The sequence below is a fragment of the Cibotium barometz genome, chromosome 20, assembly GCF_041138505.1.
Source record: "Cibotium barometz isolate CiBa-2024 chromosome 20, ASM4113850v1, whole genome shotgun sequence".
Lineage (NCBI taxonomy): Eukaryota > Viridiplantae > Streptophyta > Polypodiopsida > Cyatheales > Cibotiaceae > Cibotium > Cibotium barometz.
The window spans coordinates 37,997,386-38,021,981 of NC_141065.1; the positions used below are offsets into that span (position 1 = coordinate 37,997,386).

General features: G+C 42.1%; 1 protein-coding gene and 1 pseudogene across 1 annotated transcript; one reads left to right on the top strand and one right to left on the bottom strand.

Moving 5' to 3' along the window:
* The first annotated feature begins 1,707 nt into the window (after window positions 1–1,707).
* LOC147627838 (aspartyl protease family protein 2-like) lies at window positions 1,708–3,758 on the top strand. The gene has a single exon (XM_086814811.1). It carries the CDS (start codon window positions 2,250–2,252, stop codon window positions 3,690–3,692), a length of 1,443 nt encoding a protein of 480 aa, XP_086670937.1. The 5' UTR covers window positions 1,708–2,249; the 3' UTR covers window positions 3,693–3,758.
* A 12,046-nt stretch (window positions 3,759–15,804) lies between these two features.
* LOC147627839 (uncharacterized) lies at window positions 15,805–17,775 on the bottom strand (annotated as a pseudogene).
* Between the last annotated feature and the right edge of the window lie 6,821 nt (window positions 17,776–24,596).

The window sequence follows — 24,596 nt, forward strand, 5'->3', positions numbered from 1 at the left end:
GAAGCAAGATCGTGTTTCTCTTTCCTCAAGTGAAGCAGAATACAAAGCCGCAAATGCAGCCACTACAGAGGTTATGTGGTTAAGGAAGCTTATGTATGATTTACATCATGCACAGGATGGTGAGGCCAGCTCTATCTTTTGTGACAGTATGAGTTGCATTGCCATTGGGAAGAATCCTGTCTTTCATGCCCGCATGAAACACATTGAAAATCACTATCATTATGTTCGGGATTGTATACAGGATGGCTTCATTGACCTCATCTATTATTCCACTCAGGACAATGTGGCGGACATCTTCACTAAAAGCCTGTCAGCTCCACTTTTCATACGTCATCGACATGGCTTGGGGATTCGAGATATTACAACAATGTCAAGGGGGGTTGTAAAATGACATTGTTATTCATGTGTTACCCCATAGGTTGCTATATCTTGATGGATGAATTTGTGCAACCATGGTACTTTAGGTGCCCTATGTATTACTGAGACGTTTCCAAAGTACTTCAACCAAATCTTTGAGGGGGGATTTGTAGACACATACAATAATATATGATGTTGTAGGGTAGACTTAGTCAAGATGGCATGTTGATCATAGTTTTTAAGACTTAGTCAAGATGGCATGTTGATCATAGTTTTCAAAGACTTAGTAGTCAAGATGGCATCTTGATCATTGTTGTTTACAAGTTTCTTTTTCAAACAATGAATTATTATCATCATTAATACCGTAATTGATTCTTAATATTTTCCCCTTGATTTCATCTTTATTATTGATCTATCACACTGATCCTTTTTACTTCATACTACCTCAAAGGGGTCCATGGATTGATAATTTACTCTAGGCAAGATTATTATAATTTGAAGCAACATTGTGTATAGTTATGTTCATGAGATTGATAAACTTAAAGAAAGAACAATATTTTTGAAACATGATAAAATTAGGTGCCTTTGATAATCAGTCTATGTGAAAGGAAGTGAGAAAATGAACTTTAAAGGTAAAAAGTGAAAGAGTGGTTTTCTTATGCCGTGCATGCAACTTACCAGATAAAGTTGTGGTTGTTAAAGTAAAAAGATGGTAAAATTTGGGACTCTTACAATGGAGTGGGCAAGGGGTAACGTGTTTGCATGCCTTATCCCCTCATACTTCTTTGCCAAAAGCTACCATCAATATAAAAGTTCCTTTACTTGTTGGCATTTGAAAGAGATTGATGCATTTTAGTTGGGAATCTACATGCTTAAATTCTATTTCATTAAGCCTGAATTCACTCCATGTTATTGCCATTTATGAGAGACCATAAGTGATAGGCCCACCAGTTTATGACTTAGTTGTGGTGGTGGAGACTATGACACCAAATTGCCTCCAATTTTGGGAGAGGGCAACGAAGCACATCCTCCTTGCTTGGGGAGGGCTTCTAATGCTACCAACCTCTCTCCAAATGTTTGGGGAGGGCTTCGAAACAAAAGTTAAGGACCAATGCTTGAAAAAAGAATATTTTTCAACTAATCATAATAAGGACAGTTCCTAAATCTATCTGGTTTTTGTTTCCGAAATCTCTACAATATGCTGGTTTTATAACGAATATATATGAATAATAATTCCTTAAAATATGGGCTACTTAAAACCTCTACCGATTTGTCTTAATTCTGGCTCTGGTACAAATACATTAGAATGCCATTTTTTTCGAGCACTGTTAAGGACCATAAAATCATAGGTGGCATCTTCCGATTGGCTGAAAAAGTGCAATAAAGATGGTGTGTTGATGTGTATGATAGGTTGCATTGTACAATCATCAATGTTCATGTATTTGGCCTTGAGAGGGCCTTTGGAAAGAGTTTTTGAGTCTATGGTAGTTGTAGTGGTTGGGCAATTATGTCCCATGGGGGTTCGGTTGCGAGTTTTCATCGTCATGCGAGGGAACTTGACCATGGTTAAGCAAAAGGATAGCTCAAGAGTTTTTGAGTCTATGGTAGATGTAGTGGTTGGGCAATTATGTCCCATGGGGGTTCGGTTGCAAGTTTTCATCGTCATGCGAGGGAACTTGACCATGGTTAAGCAAAAGGATAGCTCAGTGCTCACGACTGGAGTCACGCGGACCATGGAGGGGACTCATGGGTTTGATTTTGCTCTGACATTTGTCATAGCCGTTTGCTCCAAGCTAACATGGAGTGTGTTTGCATTTTCCTTGCAGTTTCCATTTTGACACTCCACTGTGGGGGCGCCTGATATTTCCGCGCTCTCTCTCTCACAGGTCTCCATGGCTCTGCTGCATGACTTTGTGGTAGTATTTGCCTTGATTTTGCTAAGCTTGTTGCCACTTTCTTCTTCTTCTTCTTCTTCTTCTTCTTCTTCATCAGCATCATCATCGTCTGTGAGCTTCTCCTTGACTCATAGAGATGCAGAAAGCTCCTTGGTGAGAACCCAAGAGGCTGACCCTAGTGACTTGCCACCAGGTATGCCATTGAGAGAGTTTGTGGCCTCAGGTAGGGCTATGAGGGGGAGGATTGAAAGGCAGGAAAGAAGGAGGAGACATGGTAGTAGAGGCAATGGTGGAGGAGCAGTGGTGGGCACGTTTTCTTATCTCAATGAGAATGTAGGGGACTTCTACCTCACTCTCCCAGTGGGGAACCCCCCTCAGAACCTCATTTTTACACTAGACACAGGCAGTGAGCTCACATGGTCTCAGTGCTCACCTTGCAAAGTATGCAGCGATTCTGGGGGGCCTTCTTTTGCCTTTAACAAGTCCTCCTCTTATGAGAAAGTCTCATGCTCTTCCCCTCTTTGCTCTCAGAGCTTGGGCTTCACAGGGGGTTGCAGCAACTCCACAGGCTTCTGCATCTTTCAATTGCAGTATGGTGATGGCTCTATGGATGCAGGCTACATATCCATCGATTTTTTGAACTTTGGGAAACACTTTACCAAGCCCTTTGTCTTTGGTTGTGCCGTGATAGACCTAGACGCTGTCCCTGTTCCCACATCTGGCATCATCGGCCTCAACGCTGGCCCTTTCTCTTTCACATCTCAACTTCTTACTGGGCAGCCTAAGCTTCCCAACAAGTTTGCTTACTGTCTCCCGGACAGATTCATAAACCTAAACTCATCAGGCATCATTGAATTCGGTGACTACAAGATGCCCACGAAGCTCAGCTACACACCTTTGCTGCCACCGTATGGTCCATTGGGTGATTTATACTATTATGTAGGGTTACAAGGGATTAGTGTGGGGAAGAGCATGATTAAGGTTCCTAATTATGCCCTGAAGTCCTCTGAGCTGGGGATGGGGGGGACAATATTTGATTCTGGGACAGCAGTGACACACTTGGTGAGGTCTGTGTATAGGGAAGTGTTGGGTATGCTAGTGAAGGAGACTGCGCATTTACATCCATTTGCATCAAAAGGGGCAGGGTCTGATCTGTGTTACAAGATACCAACGACAGCAAGCGAGCTTCCTAAGGTGCCCACGATAACCTTTCACTTTGTGGGCATGGCGGAGCTGGAGCTGGGGCCTGAGAGTATACTGTACCCTGCTGCTGTGGATGGTGATGATATTCTGATGTGCTTGGCCTTTGCAAGCTCTGGATCTTCCCTTCCTATGAACATTATAGGCAATTACCAGCAGCAAAACTATTGGGTTGAGTATAACCTTCAAACTTCCAGCCTTGGATTGGCCAAGGCCAACTGCGCAGCAACAAGGGGTTAAATCCCCTCCCCCCTCTTTTTTTTTTTCCCTGACACAGTTGCTTTAAAAAAAAAAAGAATTCAGTATTATTTTTGTTTTGTTTGGTGGGCTCTTATTTGATTTTTTGTTCTAGTTATATATTTGTGGAATTTTGATGATTATATGCACGACGAACTTTTTTGAAAACAGGACGTTTCTCTTTTTCTTTTTTGGACCATAGGATATGTTTTGTCATGGTCTGGAGAATCTGAGTAATATCGGTGTACTAAACGTGTTTTTCACTTCGAGGACTATGAGATATAGTGATGGTGCCAACGCGCGGTTGATTTTTTTTTAGCTCTTTCACAGGTTGAAATTCTAAATTCTCGAACAGTTGAAATTCTAAAATCTCGAACATTAGCATTTTTATTTATAATACTTTCCAATCATGAAAAGAATTGATTCAATCATACTCTTAACCTTGTCCTTTTTCTTATGCTATGTACAAAAATTAAAGGTGTGGCCCGTGTAAAGGTGTGACCCTAGGTAGAGTAGAAACTTTTGTTGGCTTTGTCGTTGTAGGTACTTGCTTACCTATTTTTAACAGTTTTGGAATAAAGTTCCACATTTTGTAAGAGTTTTGGAATAAAGATTTTACACTCCCACTGTCCACGGTCTCCGCATAAGGTTTTTGAGAGCAAAGTTGGTCATCCATGGTTCTTGAAAACAACTAGTGGGCTGACCTGTGCAAAGTGTGCTTTGCACGTCTTTCCAATCTTTCAAATTCAAATTCTATCCCAACCTCCTCAAACCTCCTCCTTCTCTTTCTCAACCTCCAAATTCTTGCCATATGGTAGCTTTGTGAAACTCTTCTTTTATATAATAAAATATAGAGATATAGAGCTTTAGAGAAGAGAAGTTAGTATCTCTATTGCTTATCCACAATAAGTTACCACTTCTTCTTCAAATATTATTTAAGGAAGCTAAAGTCATGATGGTTTCATTTCATTTTCATTATTAACACTATATCGATTGTGAAGTGTACTTAAAGCTTCATGCCCATGTTCATTATTTACTCATCCTTGTTGGTATGACATTTCTATTTTTAAATAATTGATAGTAGATAACATTTCTATTTTTAAATAATTGATAGTAGATATATTGTCGCAATATTGACAAGTTGGTACGATTTTTTGATTTAACATCTCTTGCAATATGTTGTTACACATGATAGATTAATTTTTAGCTATGTAACATAGCATATATGTTAATTTTTATATACATGCTATAAACATCTTCGCCTTCCACCTAAGTTGTGCAAGATGAGCTCGAAGCTAACCTTCGGGGACATATAAGCTTCATAGGGTCTTTCTGTTTGGGTGCGAGGAGTCCACATCTTCACAGACATGTCTATATCATTGAAACTTTCTTCAAGTCAGTGCTCAGATCGTTACACTTTTCGTGCAGGCCAAAACTTACTTGACAAGGAATTTTGTTACCGAGCGACCATTCTAGTTATGGTCGTCGTTTACGTTGGGGCTTTGGTAGTTGTCGACTTACTTGCCACCAAGTTCATCCCTTAACCTTTTGGCCTAGTCAGATTGGTCTTATGGCTTTATGGAGACTTGTGTGAACAGTCGCTTGGCCTTGGTCACTAGGACCTCCTTTGTAAGGAGGTCCCCCTTTTCTCAAAGAAACAAGGCCATTTCATTGAGTTCCTTAGAGAAAGTTGTCTTATGGCCCTTGGTATTCTTTTACCTACCCCCACCACCACTTGTGTCGGTCTTGGGTGGAGGTACCTCCTTGTGAAAGGTCATTCAAGCTTTTGTTGGGAGTGTGGCATGGGTTTCTTAAGCTTTCTCATCATCAGTTTATTTGATGTCATGAGAATGTTGTTAAGCATTTTATATAAAATTCATTAGGGAGTCTACTTGGTGCATTACTACGTCACATGCACACATGTTGTACGGGTGCCACATGGACATTTTTGTATGAGGGAGTCTACTTGGTGCACTATGTCACATGCACACCTATTGTACTAGGGTGCACACCTGTTGTACTATGTGTGAAAACCTTAATACAAGGCGACCTTAATAAAAGGTGACTGGCAATGTGGAGAAAAAGGGTAAAAAGCCAAGGATTAAGGACTAGTTACTAAGGTCCTGAAGTGGGTACACACGAATGCATTCAAGATAACCCACACACCAGGACCAGCCAAACACGTGTAACATGTGTGAAATCCTTAATAAAAGGTTGTGAAGTAGGTGGATCCAGGACCGCCCAACACGTGGCCACGAACAGCCGTTGGCGTTCCCTCAGCCCCTCATTCAAGCACCGTTTCTTCAATAAAATCGGCAGGCATTGACGTCGTTAACCACGACACTACTTGAGACGATTCAATTGAGTAAGTACGACGACGGTAAGATGGATGGAAACTTTTTTATATTCTTGGTTTTACCAATTTATTTCCTATTTCAGTCTGTTGGACGTTGAGAGAGTCATGCTCACTGCTCTACTGGTTGAGTTTCCACTCGAATGGTTTTTTCAATGTCGTGAAGCAGTGCTGAAATTTGAAGCCTTTGGAGGGCATCACAGCCCTTCAAACTTGCGGTCATTGTACAACTCACCCAAAACATGGAGATGAAGTACAACCTTGGAAAACCCAACCCTTCATTGTCATCATTGCTTGCCACCTCCATAGAGTTAATTAAGCCACACAATCCAAGTGTCTCCCACTCCCAGCCCATAGAAGCTACTGGCTCCAAGTCCAAGGGGGTGCAACTACAATTGACCCTAGACCAAAACTAGTCAGGGCATAAGAGGAGGGAGATTGTCCAACAACACAGTTACAACAACAAACACTGATAAAAACACCAGTGCTTCTTTTGGCATACTCTTGGGCATCCCAAGCATGAGTTCCCTAAGAGACAATCTACGTCCACTAGTACACATGCCTCTACTGCTACAATTGTTGCTTAGAATCCCCTAGAAGAACATTCCCTAGCCCCATTTGTGGACACAATCAATATCGAGAGATCAAAGATAAGGATTTCCCCCATAATGCTTGCAACTATGTAGACAAGAAACTCCACTCATGTTTATGTGAATCAAAAAGATGGGAGATGATGAGTGACTCAAGATACTTAGTGTTATGGTCTTATCAAAGGCCAATAGGTGGAATCTCTAAGTGAGTTGCCCACCAACAAACTTACTTAGAGTTGACTCCAATAGACACACCCCCCCTTAGAGTTGACTCTAATAGATACACCCCCTTGCCAATTTTGGCACAAGCATGAGTTATCACATTATGCTAGTTGCACATAGTGCTAGACTCCTAATCTAGAAGGTGGATTTTGTGTGTGATTACATAGTCACACCCTTAACGGGCCCACAAGTGATTTTGGGCATGGTGGTTTCTCTAGTACGAGCCTACAAAGTTTGGGAAGGTGGATTTGTGCATGATTTCATAGTCACACACCCTTAACTAGTTCACATGTGATTTTGGGGGCTTGAAATGGTTTCTACTAGGTCTTGGAAGGATAGATTATTGGCTATAATGAAGAGTGTTCAAGAGTATATTGAAGAATGTTCAAGAGCCCTTCCTACTACTAAGATGCTTCCATAATAGATTAAAGAAGCGCATTCAAGAGCCCTTCCTAGTACTAACTAAGATGCATTCGTACTAGATTATAGAGTATATTGAAGAATGTTCAAGATCTATTCAAGAGCCCTTCCTAGTACTACGCTACTGCCGTAGTAGGATGCCACATGGACATCTTGCATAATTGTTGGAGTGGAGATTAATGTAGCAACACACCCGTGGTGGATGTAGCAAGCAAGGAGAGATAGATGAAAGCATAACACTCGAGGTAGATTGATGAGAATGAGTAAAGTACAAGTGAAGTGACATGATAAGGTCAATTACATACTCATAAGAGTGCATACATATTCTCATGAGAAAAGTGTCCCGACCCATTATACATCACTTCCATATAAATGCCACAAATCCCCTTGTTGGAGTGGAGATCAATGTAGCAATACACACATAGATGTAGTAAGCAAGGAGAGATAGATGGAAGCACAACACTCATAGTAGATTAATAAGAATAAGTGAAGTACAAGTATCACTTATATACTCGTAAGAGTGCATACACATGATTGAGGAAAAAAACCTTCTAAAGAGGAAAAAAGTACCCTGGCCCATTATCATCTTACATCCACACATCACTGCCATATAAATGCTATAAATCCTCCCTTAGAGTGTGAATATGTATAGGGATCATGTGGGGGCTGATCAATCTCCAAACAGTAATAAGCCCAAAGCTTTGCAAAAAAAGCTTCGAGCTTCTCTCGTGAGAGAGTCTTCGTGAACATATTTGCCACATTGTCATGTGTAGAGACATAAGCCAGGTTAATCTCTCAATGAGTCTCTCCCTGACATAATATTAATGCACTTCAATGTACTTTGTGCAAGTATAAAACACTGGGTTCCTCGTAATGGCTAATACACTGTGTCAATGAAGATGGATGTGGGGGACTACTATCCACACCACCAAGATTTGCCAAAAGGCATCTGAGCTATACACACTCCATAGTCAAAATAAAAGCTACCATGTACTTAGCTTCATAGCTTGAAGTGGCCACTATTGGTTGCTTCTTGTTGAGCCATGTTATACATGAACCACCAAGATGAAAGAAAAAGCTACTAGTGACACTCGCATGTCATAACATATAGCCTAATCAAAATCACTGAAAGCATACAGATGAACATCACCCCCTTCAGCATAGAATAAACCAAGGGACTAAGTGCCCCGTAAGTATGTGAATACTTGAAAAGATGCAGGGGGGAAGAGAGCTTGAGCTCTGCAAGCACACACACTCACTCACAAAACCCTAATAGAGAACACACAAGGTGAGAGGCTGAAAAATCTTCTTCTTCTTCTCTACTCAACACTCAACAACCCATATACAAGATAAGAGTACACTATAATATGAAAGGTACTCAACCAAATACATACACGGGTTCTCTATAGTGTGAACCCGACTAAATGAGCTGGCGCTATAACTATGCCAGTCTCTAGAATGGCTGTCACACAGCCTGTCATCCCACTGGCCGCATATCACCCAAGATCTCACCAACCATGCCAGTGGTGTAAGTGTGGGGCCTATCCCCCAGGCGGGTCATCAGTGTCCACCGCCTCACTAGACTCAACACTCCCCCTCGAGCTCAACTCCATCTCATGTACACCAAGCGAAGCCCTGAATCTGCGGAGCTTCTCTGTACCCAATGCTTTGGTGAAGATGTCAGCTACCTGATCCTCTGTGCTGATATAAACAAGGTCAAGGTCTCCTGCCAAGACCTTCTCTCTGACGAAGTGATAGTGGACCTCTATGTGCTTCGTACGAGCATGAAAGACTGGGTTCCTGGCCAACTGTATACTGCTAATGTTGTCACAGAAAATGACAACTTGTCTATCCACTGATAGACCCAAATCTGCAAGTAGCTTTCTCAACCAAGCTACCTCACATGCTGCCATAGCAGCTCCTCTGTACTCGGCCTCCGTACTCGATAGAGTAACCGTAGGCTGCTTCTTGCTGCTCCAAGTCACAGCAGCACTCCCCAAAGAAAACATGAATCCACTGGTAGATCTTCTGTCTGAGATACTACCAGCCCAATCAGCATCTGTGTACCCATGTACACATATCTCTGTCCCAGTCTCATAGAATAGTCCACAATGTAAAGTAGACTTCACATACCTCAGTATGCGTCTCACTGCATCCAAATGCGGTTTCCGTGGAACCTGCATAAACTGACTCACCAACCCAACAGCATAGCTCAAATCTGGTCTGGTGATCGTCATGTAGATCAAACTTCCTACTATGCTCCTGTACATAGTAGGATCCTCCAAGATCTCTCCTGAATCTGCACTCAACTTGCCATTCTAATCCAATGGCACAGAAATAGGCTTACAGCCTGTCATACCATACTTGGACAACATGTCCAAGCCATACTGTCTCTGCAGTAATCCAATACCATGTGGTGACCTAATCACCTCAATGCCCAAGAAATATCTGAGCTCCCCCAGATCCTTCATCTCGAACTTCTATCTAAGCAAGATCTTTACATCAAAGATCTCTGCATCATGGTCCCCCGTAATGATCAAGTCATCTACATAGATGACAACAAGCACAACCCCTCTATCACCATGTCTCGCATACAATGAGAAATCTGCATTGGCTACATGAAAGCCAATAGTGACAAGATATTCAAAAATCTTGTCAGACCATGCTCTTGGTGCTTGCTTTAAGCCATACAAGGCTTTCTTCAACCTGCAAACATGCTCGGGGTGACCCACATCCTCATAACCAGGTGGCTGCAACATATACACCTCTTCTTGCAAATCCCCATGCAAGAATGCATTCTTTACATCCATCTGATGTAAAGACCATTTCTTTGACGCAGCCACTGCTATCACAACTCTCACCGTTGCCATCTTGGCAACTGGGCTAAAAGTTTCCTCATAATCAATCCCATATGTCTGCGCATATCCTTTGGCTACCAATCTAGCCTTGTACCTGTTTATGCTTCCATCACTATTATGTTTAACTTTGTACACCCACTTGCATCCAATGGCTTTCTTGCCTTCTGGCAATTGCACTAAATCCCAAGTTTCATTTCCATATAGTGCATCCATCTCCTCATCCATAGCTTTCTCCCAACACACATTTCCAACAGCCTCATCAATGCATGTGGGCTCAACAACCTGCACAACCTTTGCCATATATGCATAGTGATGTGCCACATAACCATCATAGGTAAATCTTTGCACAGGATTTCTCACTCTCCCAGATCTTCGCAGCTTCTCATTCATGGCTTCCATAGCCTTCTTTACACCAGGTGTTCTCATAGCTGGGATCCCAAGCTCCTCATCAAGGCTCATATCTGAGCCACTAGACTCTCCATCAACATGAGAATGCCCTGCAGAAATGTCAGGCATACCAAGGGGCTCAACCACTTTCTCTTTTCCTTTACGTGATGTACTAATCACATTTGCAGGACTGGTATTATGACGCAGCCTGCCACTCCATGGTCTATCAACAGATCCACTAGATGAGGACTCTCCTGGTCCACTCAAAGACTGTGATTGTTGACCTGCATTCTGTGCAACCACACTTCCACTCACATCAGCCCCAACAGCTTCTTTTTCAGCAGCATACCAGCTGCTCATCTCATCAAAGACAACATCCCTGCTTACCCTCAACTCACGTGTAGCAGGGTTATAACACTTGTATCCCTTTTGCTCAAGGGAATATCCAATAAACACACATTTTTCAGCTTTCGGATCCAGCTTAGTTCTCAGCTCATCTGGCACATGCACATATGCAATGCATCCAAAGACTTTCAAATGAGACAAATCTGGTTTTCTGCAAGTAAACCTCTCCTCTGGAGTTACATCATGTATGGCTGCAGTTGGAGTCATGTTCATGATGTATACTGCTGTAGAAACAGCCTCAGCCCAATAGCAATGCGGCATATTCTTCTCTTCCATCAATGCTCGCGCAATCTCAGCAATGTGCCTGTTTTTCCGCTCAGCAACTCCATTTTGCTGCGGAGTGTATCTGCATGTAAACTGTCTCCGAATACCATTCTTCCTCAAAAATTCAGAGAACTCATTGGAGAAGTACTCTCTCCCTCCATTTGACCTTAGGCACTTTACATATTTCCCTGTTTGCTTTTCAACCAAAACTCTGAAATTCTGAAAGTGAGTGAACACTTCACTCTTCTCCTTCATGAAATATACCCACACTTTCCTCGTGTGGTCATCAATGAAAGTGACATAGTACCTGCAGCCTCCCATAGACACGGTCTTCGTAGGACCCCATACATCTGAATGCACAACATCTAGTGCATTTCTGCTCACATATCTGTTACGTGGTAACACATGCTTTGTTTGCTTCCCAAATTGGCATGCTTCACATATTTTCTGCATACCTTCCACTTTAAATTTTGGCAGCCCTGTCACAATTCCTTTTGTCTGCATAGACTTCAATCTCTGCACATTTACATGTCCAATTCTTTTATGCCATATGTCTGTGTCTGCAACAACTCCTGAACCATTTGCAAACATCGCAGCACTCATCTCAGGCATGTCTACATCCAACGTAAACATTCTGCCCACTCTATTGCCTTTTGCAACCAACCTGCACTTGTCTTTAAAATCTTCAACATAACATCCATCAGGGTTAAACCGAACCTGCAAACCCTGCTCAATCATCTGGCCAACTGAAACCAGATTCTTTGTTATGTTCGGTACATGAAGTACATCTGCAAGGTAATTCACTTTACCATCCTGCATAGACAATGGCACATCTCCAATGTGGGCAATTGGATGAGCAGTGTCATCCCCTGTTTCCACAAAACCTGGTCTTTCCGGGTTTTTCATCTCCTTGAACCACTCTCCATGACTCGTCATGTGGTTCGAAGCACCTGAATCCACATACCATACATTATCTTTTTGTGCTGCATCAACATTTTCAGACATGGCATTCACAACATGCTGCATAACAAACAACCTTTCATTATCCTCATTATTTCTGCTTGAGGATGCATAGTTGTTTTGCTGCACTTTCCCATTTTGCATGTCAGCCTGCTTCTTATAACATTCTGACTGCACATGTCCAGGCTTACCACAATAATAGCATTCACGTGCATCATTATATTGCCTTTGCCAATTTCCACGGCCTCTTTGACTCCCCCTGCCTCTGAATCTGCCTCTTCCACCTGCATGTTGTTGTTGTTGTTGATTCTGGGATTGTTGTTGTTGCTGCTGCTGCTGCTGGCCATAATTCTGATTACCTGTTCGGCCACCTCCTTGACCGCGTCCACGGCCTCCTCTACCTCGTCCTCTTCCTGAACTCGTGTAGAAGGCCTGTTGCTCTGAACTGTTTTTGCTTTGTGAAGACTGTTGGTCTTCACCCAAGTTCTTCTCTTCGATAATCAGCATAGACACCAAATCTGTAAAGTTGGGAATGTTTTCCCGAGTCTGAATAGACGTCTTGAACGCCTTGTATTGTGGCCCGAGACCACGTAAACAGACTTCCACCTTGTCATCATCATCTACTGACACACCAATAGATGCAACCCAAGGGATTCCACAATACCCTTTATCTTCAGCGCAAAGTCATTCACAGACATGCTCTTTTTCTCCACAGTATGAAGTTCATTCTTCAACTGTATCTTACGTGCCTTGGTATTTGTTTCATAGAGCTTTACCAAGGTGTCCCACGCCTCCTTGGGGGACTTGGCATCCTGAATGTGCCCAATCATGGTGTCCTGTATACTAATGGATAGCCAATACATAACCTTCCTGGCTCCTTGGTTCCAGTCTTTAAACTCTTTCACATCTGCAGCAGTAGGATTTATGTCCGGTATCTCCGGTGCCTCTTCATGTTCACCTTCTATGTAGTCCCAATAGCCTTTTCCCATCAGGAAATTAGTCAGCCTGAATCTCCAAGCATGGAAGTTATTCTTATCCAGCTTCTCAGCCACAATCTGTGTTATGCCATCATTAGACATCTTGCCAAACACACAATTTTACCAGAAACTGCACTCTGGTTTTTTTCTGCACAACTGCTGTATTTTCTGCACAGTGGTATTGCAGTCCACTCAAATGTCACAACCAGTCCACTCAAATGTCACAACCAGTGACCTCAATGTGCATACATACACCCAATGGCAACTGTAGACCTCTTTGCAGCACCCACAGTGTCTGCACAGTCAATCTGTCTTCCTGCAGTACTTAAAACAGAGTTCTGCAGAGAATCGATGACTTACCCGCAGTGCTCGAAATCGCCTGCTTTCTGAAAAATGGAGGTCCAGACGCGCCCGGAGCTGGCGCTATAACTATGCCAGTCTCTAGAATGGCTGTCACACAGCCTGTCATCCCACTGGCCGTATATCACCCAAGATCTCACCAACCATGCCAGTGGTGTAAGTGTGGGGCCTATCCCCCAGGCGAGTCATCAGTGTCCACCGCCTCACTAGATGAGCTCGATATCTCAACAATACTTAGCCTTCCATGCTTCCAAGACTATGCATAAACCTGCTCAACTGGGAGACCCTAACTAAATGTCTGGCCTCGTATACATAGATAGATGAGGCACCCAATAGCATGCTAATAACGTGATGCATCAAATGGTTCACTTACATCCTGAGACTAAGCCTAGCACCTATCTCTATAATTGGTGCAACAAAACATGCTTACATTCTTCAAGACCAAACCGTAAACAACCTTTGTGTGTACTTTGACTATAGCATCATAATACCATCATTACACCATAAATTATATGCCCAAATAATAATACAATGAGCCTAAATCTGTCATCTCAAATGACATTTCAGACTTGAAGGCTGCAAGCTTCTCCTCATTTAGGGCCTGTGTGAGAGCAGCACATCAGCAACGTATAAAATGATGACTAAAAAATAATCTTTACTCCTTCTTACATAGAGGATACTGTTAGTATAAAATGATGACCCAAAACAATCTTTACTCCTCTTTAAATAGAGGATACTCTTAGTTGGACTGTGTAAACCATTTATAACCAAGTATGCATTTATATTCTTATGCCATGCTCTGGGAGCTTGCTTAAGGCCATATGAGGCTTTTCTTAACTTGTATACTTTAGATTGTTGTGCCTCTTCTTAACAAAATGTCACGGGACCCTTTTTGTACTTCTTGAAGAAATAATTAAAAACTCATAAAATATATAAAAAAATTAAATCAAAGACTTGAATTAAATTGAAATCAAATAACATAGCATAACATAAGGCAAGGGAAATAGAATAGCAGCACCATCAAGACAAGATTGGGTGCAATCTCCCCCCTCAAGCGTGTAGCTCCCCTAACATGACATGAGTATTTAGAGAATTTTATTCATAAAAATAGCCCAAGGAGTTAAGAATAGATGAGCGTACAAATTGGGCTTGCTTTTCCCACTTTTGGGATATTGCTTTACATATTTTTAATCATATCAAAATCCCTAAGGTTTGTACAAATAAAAACCTTTGCCCAAAAGTAATTGCTAATGGGCCTTGTTACATAAAATAACTTTGTGCACATTTGCACATATATTAATCTTGTGCTCACTTGCACATTCCATTAAGCTGAATCCTACACAAATTAAATCCAACATATTTTTGTATGATTATTAATTCATCAAAAATATGATAAAATATATACCTGACAGTCCTCCCGTTTGAGGAAGCAATTGTCCTTAGTTGTGTAAGAAAAATGTTGAGAGAACAAGATTATTGATGTCATAACTGCAAGGTAAACTCAGAGGTTTGAACATGGCTTAAAGGCACAAAGGCATGGCTCAGAGGTTCTTATGAACATGGAATACCAATCAAGAAAACTCATGCGACACCAATATTGGTAGTGATTATCAAATAAAAAATAACATGTACAAAAAGTTTAATACAAAAGAAAAATGATCATCTTCACACCACCTCTCAATCCACCAGGAATATGACACCTCAATCGGTACCCTCATATAGTGCGACACCTCAATCGGTACCCTTGCACATCTTATGCAGTGCGACATCTCAATCGGTACCCTCGCACTTCTCGTTGCTATACTCAGATGCTATCCACGTTAGTTAAATAATTAATTGAACACATCAATTAATCCCGTCGTCGTCTTGAGATATAGACAACCCACAAATAATCAAATAACAGCCACACACATGTTTGCCAGCGTAAGTACCCCGGGAATCACCCTCCATATACGAACCAACTGAAACAAATAGTGGAGACAGCCACACACATGTTTGCCAGGCATAAGTACCTCGGGAATCACCCCTCCATACGAACCAACTAAAACAAACAGTGGAGGCCCACAGTATAAACATATACGGGTGTCCTCGATATACAGTTGCATAAACGCATGAGAGGAGGGCTTTGTGATTGGTGTGGAAGACTAGATTTACACAAAATACATATGCAGTGAACCAATCAAACGTATGTAAGATGAGTCTAAGTGTCCCATACCACATAGGCGCGTTGTACATACACACATAGGATGGTAGAAAGATAGAAGACATAAATGTGTTTGGAGTAACTATATGAAACCAATTTGATGTCCCATACATTTTCTACTTAGATTCAGGCAACCAGTACACCAATAAATTACTCAGGACAGAGAATCCTGAGATTGTATTCAAAAATTTCTTGTATCATTACATTCTATTAATCTAGCGGTGATTTACATAAATCTTTTTTTCTCTTTGTTTTGTGCTTGGATAGCACTTGAGTTTTTAAAAGCTTCGGATCTTTTCTATTTTCTCTTTTCTATATCTCTAAGTGTCTGAAGCATCTTAGACGACTTTAAGATTTCTTTCCTATGTAGTTGTTGGAGTATTCTATAGCAGTCGAACCATTGGAATACTTCATGCATGTTGTTTTTTTTTCTCCTTCCTCCACCATGTTGTGTATGCCTGAAATATGCATTCCGTGCCATATAGTGTGACTTTTCCATCCCTTGAGTGTTCCAAGTACTAGGGTTTCCATATTTTTGGATCAAAAATGGCATATGGTTGTAGAGAATATGCTGCATATCAACAAAGAGAGAATATGCTGCATATCAACAAAGAGAGAATATGGTTGTAGAGAATATGCTCCATATCAACAAAGAGAGAATCAGCTGTGCATCAATCAGTTGTGCATGTCAACTAAAAGAACATAATCATGAACCTTACCATGTAGTGTGTTATGTTGGAATCTGTCCAAGCTATCTTCATGACTCTTTTAAAAGTTTGCAGGTTGTCTTGAAAGCTCTTTTTATCTTGTTGTGTCCAATTAACTTTGTCACACATTCTGAAAAGAACATCAATTGATCGCCAAACCTCTGCCTTTGCATGCCTTGATTCACTCTCTTGATCTTTGATTGCATTATGGAGATTTTTCCATTGTTCGTACTTGATTCTTCTAATGTAGTTTGATTTATACACTTTTCCTGTCTTGGTGCTTTTGTGTTTCTGACTGTGGAGGGGTTCTGATAGAAATCTTCTTGCTTTAACACCTCAAATTGATGGTTTCATTTGGTACATCCTTCTCATTGGTTGACTTCTTAGTGTCTTTCAGAATACGAACGTTCCCTCCATGTAGTCCAATCTCAAACAACACCTTTTCCAACGAGCAAAGGGCTTCTTTTCTCTCTGGCATCTTCTTTATCTTCCAAGCAAAGGGCTTCTTTTCTCTTTGGCATCTTCTTTATCTTCCAAGCAAATCCAATGTAGAGAAACACCAATTTCTCAATGATATGGCACAACGCATGAAGGGTACAAATATGTACATTGATGACAGGAATCTCAAATACACGGTGAAAGTTCTCATCAATCAAATTTCGGTTTGGTGGTCTTCTCCACCACTTAGAGTCTAGCTCTTTTGCGGAATCCATGCAATAAAGACAGGGCGACCTTGCGTTAGCTCCCTTGCTGCAATTGAATAAGCACTTGAGTGTCTTGAGGTCACCTACAAGATGCCACTGAACTTGGAAGTCTCCCTTGTTGTCGACGCTAATGATTCTGTTTCCCTTTATCTGTTCGCTAATCAATTTAGGAATGGTTGTATGATGAAACACCCAAAACAATGTTTCATGATCTTCTTTCTTGACCTATACCAGATAAATAGATAATGTCAACTTTCTTCCTAAACAAGAGAAAAACAAGTCTGTAGATAAATGAAATATGATTTACCTCAAATGATCCTAGCCACCATATATTTGTTTCAGATTACACGCTGAAATATTGCGGATTATCATCCTTCATGCATTTATTGAGTGCTCTTTTCATTAGTGTTATTGTCACTCTTTCTACATTTTTTATTTTGATAATCTCACATTCATCAAGCTTGATGACAAATTGAAGCACACCCCCTGTCTCCTCGTAAGTGATGTCATAGAACTCTACCATTCTCTTTTGCAAAAGCTCCATATCTAGGAATATATTATTGAATTAATTGTATTGAATGCTGCCACTTTCTCCATTGAACTCCTCTTCAATGTGGTAGGGTTTACCGATGTATTGTAATACCTCTGCATTCAGCTTGTCCCGAAATATCCACATGTCTATAAGAGTTGGAAGGAGTTTCCCTTTGATTCCCTTGGCATCAAAAACTGAAGATAGTGACTTCTAAATAGCATTGTAACCTCTTCGACTGACTCCATTACTGCCATAGTATCCTGTATTTCTGTTGTGGAGACTGCATTACTACTGACAAATTGTTCTATTATATCTCTTTTAACCACCTTGAACTTCTTTTTTTACAAAATTTCCTTTGCCATTCTTGATGTAAGCAGAGGTTTAAATTGCTTTGCTGGATGGATATTCGGATTAATATTTTCCTTGTCAGGATGCAATACAACCCTGTAGTTACAACAATGATAATATCTGACATTAAGAACACAGTCATACCTTATTTCTTGGATTCTTTTCTTTAAGCCACCTAATGATAAGTTCTAACATCAAGAACACAAAATAAATAGAGCTTTAAATAGTACATCTCTTACCTTATTGCTTGGATTCTTTTCTTTAGCCCACCCGATCCAGGCTTCAAGTTCTCAAAGTTCGTAAGCTTTCTCTTCCTTTGTCGTAGTCCAACGCTTTCTCTTCCTTTGTCGTAGTCCAACGCTTGTTTCCTTTTGCCTCAACTGTTTCCGTAGTCTTGCAAGTTCAATATCATTTTTCTCCATTCTCAATTTTAGTGCCTTGCATTCTTCTGTTGAACGAAGAAGTTGAGCTGCTTGGTATTGAGAGTATTGCCTTTCACTATTTGCATAGGCAGCAATGGATTGATAGTATCCTAGCAATCCATTGACTCCATCTCCTATAAAACATAATAGAGTTGTGGGATTAGAGAATGGAGGATGGGAAGCAGTTGTAGGGTTGGTAGGATAGATTGATCCATCACACCAAAGATCTATGTGCTGCAAACCAGACCCTCTCATGTTTGCCTTATCATTTGATATGAGAGCGTTGCAGATTGTTTTCTGGGCTTTTGAATGGGCTCATACTCACTATCAAGATCAATGTGGAGATGATATTTTCTGTTATTATCTACTTTGTTAAGCACGTTAGTAGAATGGCTGCTTACACTATTGCTCTCCAATGGACTACGTGTAAAGGTGAAGATAGGGTGATTGAAAAGATGCAGGGGGGAAGAGAGCTTGAGCTCTTGCAAGCACACACACACACTCACAAAACCCTAATAGAGAACACACAAGGTGAGAGGCTGAAAATCTTCTTCTTCTCTACTCAACACTCAACACACCATATACAAGAATAAGAGTACACAATAATATGAAAGGTACTCAACCAAATACATACACGGGTTCTCTATAATGTGAACCCGACTAAATGAGCTGGCGCTATAACTATGCCAGTCTCTAGAGTGGCTGTCACACAGCCTGTCATCCCACTGGCCGCATATCACCCAAGATCTCACCAACCATGCTAGTGGTGTAAGTGTGGGGCCTATCCCCCAGGCGGGTCATCAGTGTCCACCGCCTCACTAGAGCTCGATATCTCAACACTCCCCCTCGAGCTCAACTCCATCTCATGTACACCAAGCAAAGCTCTGAATCTGCGGAGCTTCTCTGTACCCAATGCTTTGGTGAAGATGTCAGCTACCTGATCCTCTGTGCTGACATAAACAAGGTCAAGGTCTCCTGCCAAGACCTTCTCTCTGACGAAGTGGTAGTGGACCTCTATGTGCTTCGTACGAGCATGAAAGACTGGGTTCCTGGCCAACTGTATACTGCTAATGTTGTCACAGAAAATGACAACCTGTCTATCCACTGATAGACCCAAATCTGCAAGTAGCTTTCTCAACCAAGCTACCTCACATGCTGCCATAGCAGCTCCTCTGTACTCGGCCTCTGTACTCGATAGAGCAACCGTAGGCTGCTTCTTGCTGCTCCAAGTCACAGCAGCACTCCCCAAAGAAAACATGAATCCGCTGGTAGATCTTCTATCTGAGATACTACCAGCCCAATCAGCATCTGTGTACCCATGTACACATATCTCTGTCCCAGTCTCATAGAATAGTCCACAATGCAAAGTAGACCTCACATACCTCAGTATGCGTCTTACTGCATCCAAATGCGGTTTCCGTGGAACCTGCATAAACTGACTCACCAACCCAACAGCATAGCTCAAATCTGGTCTGGTGATCGTCATGTAGATCAAACTTCCTACTATGCGTCTGTACATAGTAGGGTCCTCCAAGATCTCTCCTGAATCTGTACTCAACTTGCCATTCTGATCCAATGGCACAGAAATAGGCTTACAGCCTGTCATACCATACTTGGACAACATGTCCAAGCCATACTGTCTCTGCAGTAATCCAATACCATGTGGTGACCTAATCACCTCAATGCCCAAGAAATATCTGAGCTCTCCCAGATCCTTCATCTCGAACTTCTGTCTAAGCAAGATCTTTACATCAAAGATCTCTGCATCATGGTCCCCCGTAATGATCAAGTCATCTACATAGATGACAACAAGCACAACTCCTCTATCACCATGTCTCACATACAATGAGAAATCTGCATTGGCTACATGAAAGCCAATAGTGACAAGATATTCAGAAATCTTGTCAGACCATGCTCTTGGTGCTTGCTTTAAGCCATACAAGGCTTTCTTCAACCTGCAAACATGCTCGGGGTGACCCACATCCTCATAACCAGGTGGCTGCAACATATACACCTCTTCTTGCAAATCTCCATGCAAGAATGCATTCTTTACATCCATCTGATGTAAAGACCATTTCTTTGACGCAGCCACTGCTATCACAACTCTCACCGTTGCCATCTTGGCAACTGGGCTGAAAGTTTCCTCATAATCAATCCCATATGTCTGCGCATATCCTTTGGCTACCAATCTAGCCTTGTACCTGTTTATGCTTCCATCACTGTTATGTTTAACTTTGTACACCCACTTGCATCCAATGGCTTTCTTGCCTTCAGGCAATTGCACTAAATCCCAAGTTTCATTTCCATATAGTGCATCCATCTCCTCGTCCATGGCTTTCTCCCAACACACATTTCCAACAGCCTCATCAATGCATGTGGGCTCAACAACCTGCACAACCTTTGCCATATATGCATAGTGATGTGCCACATAACCATCATATGTAAATCTCTGCACAGGGTTCTTCACTCTCCCTGATCTTCGCAGCTTTTCATTCATGGCTTCCATAGCCTTCTTTACACCAGGTGTTCTCATAGCTGGGATCCCAAGCTCCTCATCAAGGCTCATATCTGAGCCACTAGACTCTCCATCAACATGAGAATGCCCTGCAGAAATGTCAGGCATACCAAGGGGCTCAACCACTTTCTCTTTCCCTTTACGTGATGTAGTAATCACATTTGCAGGGCTGGTATTATGACGCAGCCTGCCACTCCATGGTCTATCAACAGACCCACTAGATGAGGACTCTCCTGGTCCACTCAAAGACTGTGATTGCTGACCTGCATTCTGTGCAACCACACTTCCACTCACATCAGCCCCAACAGCTTCTTTTTCAGCAGCATACCAGCTGCTCATCTCATCAAAGACAACATCCCTGCTTACCCTCAACTCACGTGTAGCAGGGTTATAACACCTGTATCCCTTTTGCTCAAGGGAATATCCAATAAACACACATTTTTCTGCTTTTGGATCCAGCTTAGTTCTCAGCTCATCTGGCACATGCACATATGCAATGCATCCAAAGACTTTCAGATGAGACAAATCTGGTTTTCTGCCAGTAAACTTCTCCTCTGGAGTTACATCATGTATGGCTGCAGTTGGAGTCCTGTTCATGATGTATACTGCTGTAGAGACAGCCTCAGCCCAATAGCAATGCGGCATATTCTTCTCTTCCATCAATGCTCGCGCAATCTCTGCAATGTGCCTGTTTTTCCGCTCAGCAACTCCATTTTGCTGCGGAGTGTATCTGCATGTGAACTGTCTCCGAATACCATTCTTTTTCAAAAATTCAGAGAACTCATTGGAGAAGTATTCTCCCCCTCCATCTGACCTTAGGCACTTAACATATTTCCCTGTTTGCTTTTCAACCAAAAATCTGAAATTCTGAAAGTGAGTGAACACCTCACTCTTCTCCTTCATGAAATATACCCACACTTTTCTTGTGTGGTCATCAATGAAAGTGACATAGTACCTGCAGCCTCCCATAGACACGGTCTTCGTAGGACCCCATACATCTGAATGCACAACATCTAGTGCATTTCTGCTCACATATCTGTTACGTGGAAACACATGCTTTGTTTGCTTCCCAAATTGGCATGCTTCACATATTTTCTGCATACCTTCCACTTTAAATTTTGGCAGCCCTGTCACAATTCCTTTTGTCTGCATAGACTTCAATCTCTGCACATTCACATGACCAATCCTTTTATGCCATATGTCTGTGTCTGCAACAACTCCTGAACCATTTGCAAACATTGCAGCACTCATTTCAGGCATGTCTACATCCAACGTAAACATTCTGCCCACTCTGTTGCCTTTTGCAACCAACCTGCACTTGTCTTTGAAATCTTCAACATAACACCCATCAGGGTTAAACCGAACCTGCAACCCCTGCTCAATCATCTGGCCAACTGAAACCAGATTCTTTGTTATGTTCGGTACATGAAGTACATCTGCAAGGTACTTCACTTTGCCATCCTGCATAGATAATGGCACATCTCCAACGTGGGCAATTGGATGAGCAGTGTCATCCCCTGTTTCCACAAAACCTGGTCTTTCTGGGTTCTTCATCTCCTTGAACCACTCCCCATGACTCGTCATGTGGTTCGAAGCGCCTGAATCCACATACCATACATTATCTTTTTGTGCTGCATCAACATTTTCAGACATGGCATTTACAACATGCTGCATAACAAACAACCTTTCATTGTCCTCATTATTTCTGCTTGAGGATGCATAGTTGTTTTGCTGCACTTTCCCATTTTGCATGTCAGCCTGCTTCTTATAACATTCTGACTGCACATGTCCTGGCTTACCACAATAGTAGCATTCACGTGCATCGTTATATTGCCTTTGCCAATTTCCACGGCCTCTTTGACTCCCCCTGCCTCTGTATTTTCCTCTTCCACCTGCGTGTTGTTGTTGTTGTTGTTGATTCTGGGACTGTTGTTGCTGCTGCTGCTGCTGACCATAATTCTGATTACCTGTTCGGCCACCTCCTTGACCGCGTCCACGGCCTCCTCTACCTCGTCCTCTTCCTGAACTCGTGTAGAAGGCCTGTTGCTCTGAACTGTTCTTGCTTTGTGAAGACTGTTGGTCTTCACCCAAGCTCTTCTCTTCGATAATCAGCATAGACACCAAATCTGTAAAGTTGGGAATGTTTTCCCGAGTCTGAATAGACGTCTTAAACGCCTTGTATTGTGGCCCGAGACCACGTAGACAGACTTCAACCTTGTCATCATCATCTACTGACACACCAATAGATGCAAGGGATTCCACAATACCCTTTATCTTCAGCGCATAGTCATTCACAGACATGCTCTTTTTCTCCACAGTATGAAGTTCATTCTTCAACTGTATCTTACGTGCCTTGGTATTTGTTTCATAAAGCTTTACCAAGGTGTCCCACGCCTCCTTGGGGGACTTGGCATCCTGAATATGTCCAATCATGGTGTCCTGTATACTAATGGATAGCCAATACATTACTTTCCTGGCTCCTTGGTTCCAGTCTTTGAACTCTTTCACATCTGCAGCAGTCGGATTTATATCCGGTATCTCCGGTGCCTCTTCATGCTCACCTTCTATGTAGTCCCAATAGCCTTTTCCCATCAGGAAATTAGTCAACCTGAACCTCCAAGCATGGAAGTTATTCTTGTCCAGCTTCTCAGCCACAATCTGTGTTATGCCATCATTAGACATCTTGCCAAACACACAATTTTACCAGAAACTGCACTCTGGTTTTTCTGCACAACCTGCAGTATTTTCTGCACAGCGGTACTGGAGTACTCAAATGTCACAATCAGTGACTTCAATGTGCATACATACACCCAATGGCAACTGTAGACCTCTTTGCAGCACCCACAGTGTCTGCACAGTCAGTCTGTCTTCCTGCAGTTCGTAAAACAGAGTTCTGCAGAGAATCGATGACTTACCCGCAGTGCTCGAAATCGCCTGCTTTCTGAAAAACGGAGGTCCAGACGCGCCCGAAACGCGTTTTCGGCCCAAATAATTCAGTCCGAAGGACTGTATAGTTGCCCTGTAGCTTCACTCCCGCGAAGAAAGCTCCTCAATCGGAGATCGTTTGCCGGTGCCTCCCGTAGAGCTCCCGACAAGGGTGTAGTCACCAACACAATAGGGAAGAGTAGTTGCAGCTCTTACCCTCGTACCGCTTCCTGTGGTTCTCTTGCTTGCAGCTCAGCCCTTAGCACGAACCAGGCTCTGATACCATGAAAAGATGCAGGGGGGAAGAGAGCTTGAGCTCTTGCAAGCACACACACACACTCACAAAACCCTAATAGAGAACACACAAGGTGAGAGGCTGAAAATCTTCTTCTTCTCTACTCAACACTCAACACACCATATACAAGAATAAGAGTACACAATAATATGAAAGGTACTCAACCAAATACATACACGGGTTCTCTATAATGTGAACCCGACTAAATGAGCTGGCGCTATAACTATGCCAGTCTCTAGAGTGGCTGTCACACAGCCTGTCATCCCACTGGCCGCATATCCCCCAGGCGGGTCATCAGTGTCCACCGCCTCACTAGAGCTCGATATCTCAACAGTGATAATATCTTGCTTATACTATCAAAAATGTCCATGAAATGGATTTTCAGCCTAGGGAATATTTAAATGTATTCCTCCGAATCATCTCCGAGACGGTATATGCCATTGCCCTCCAACATTAAAAC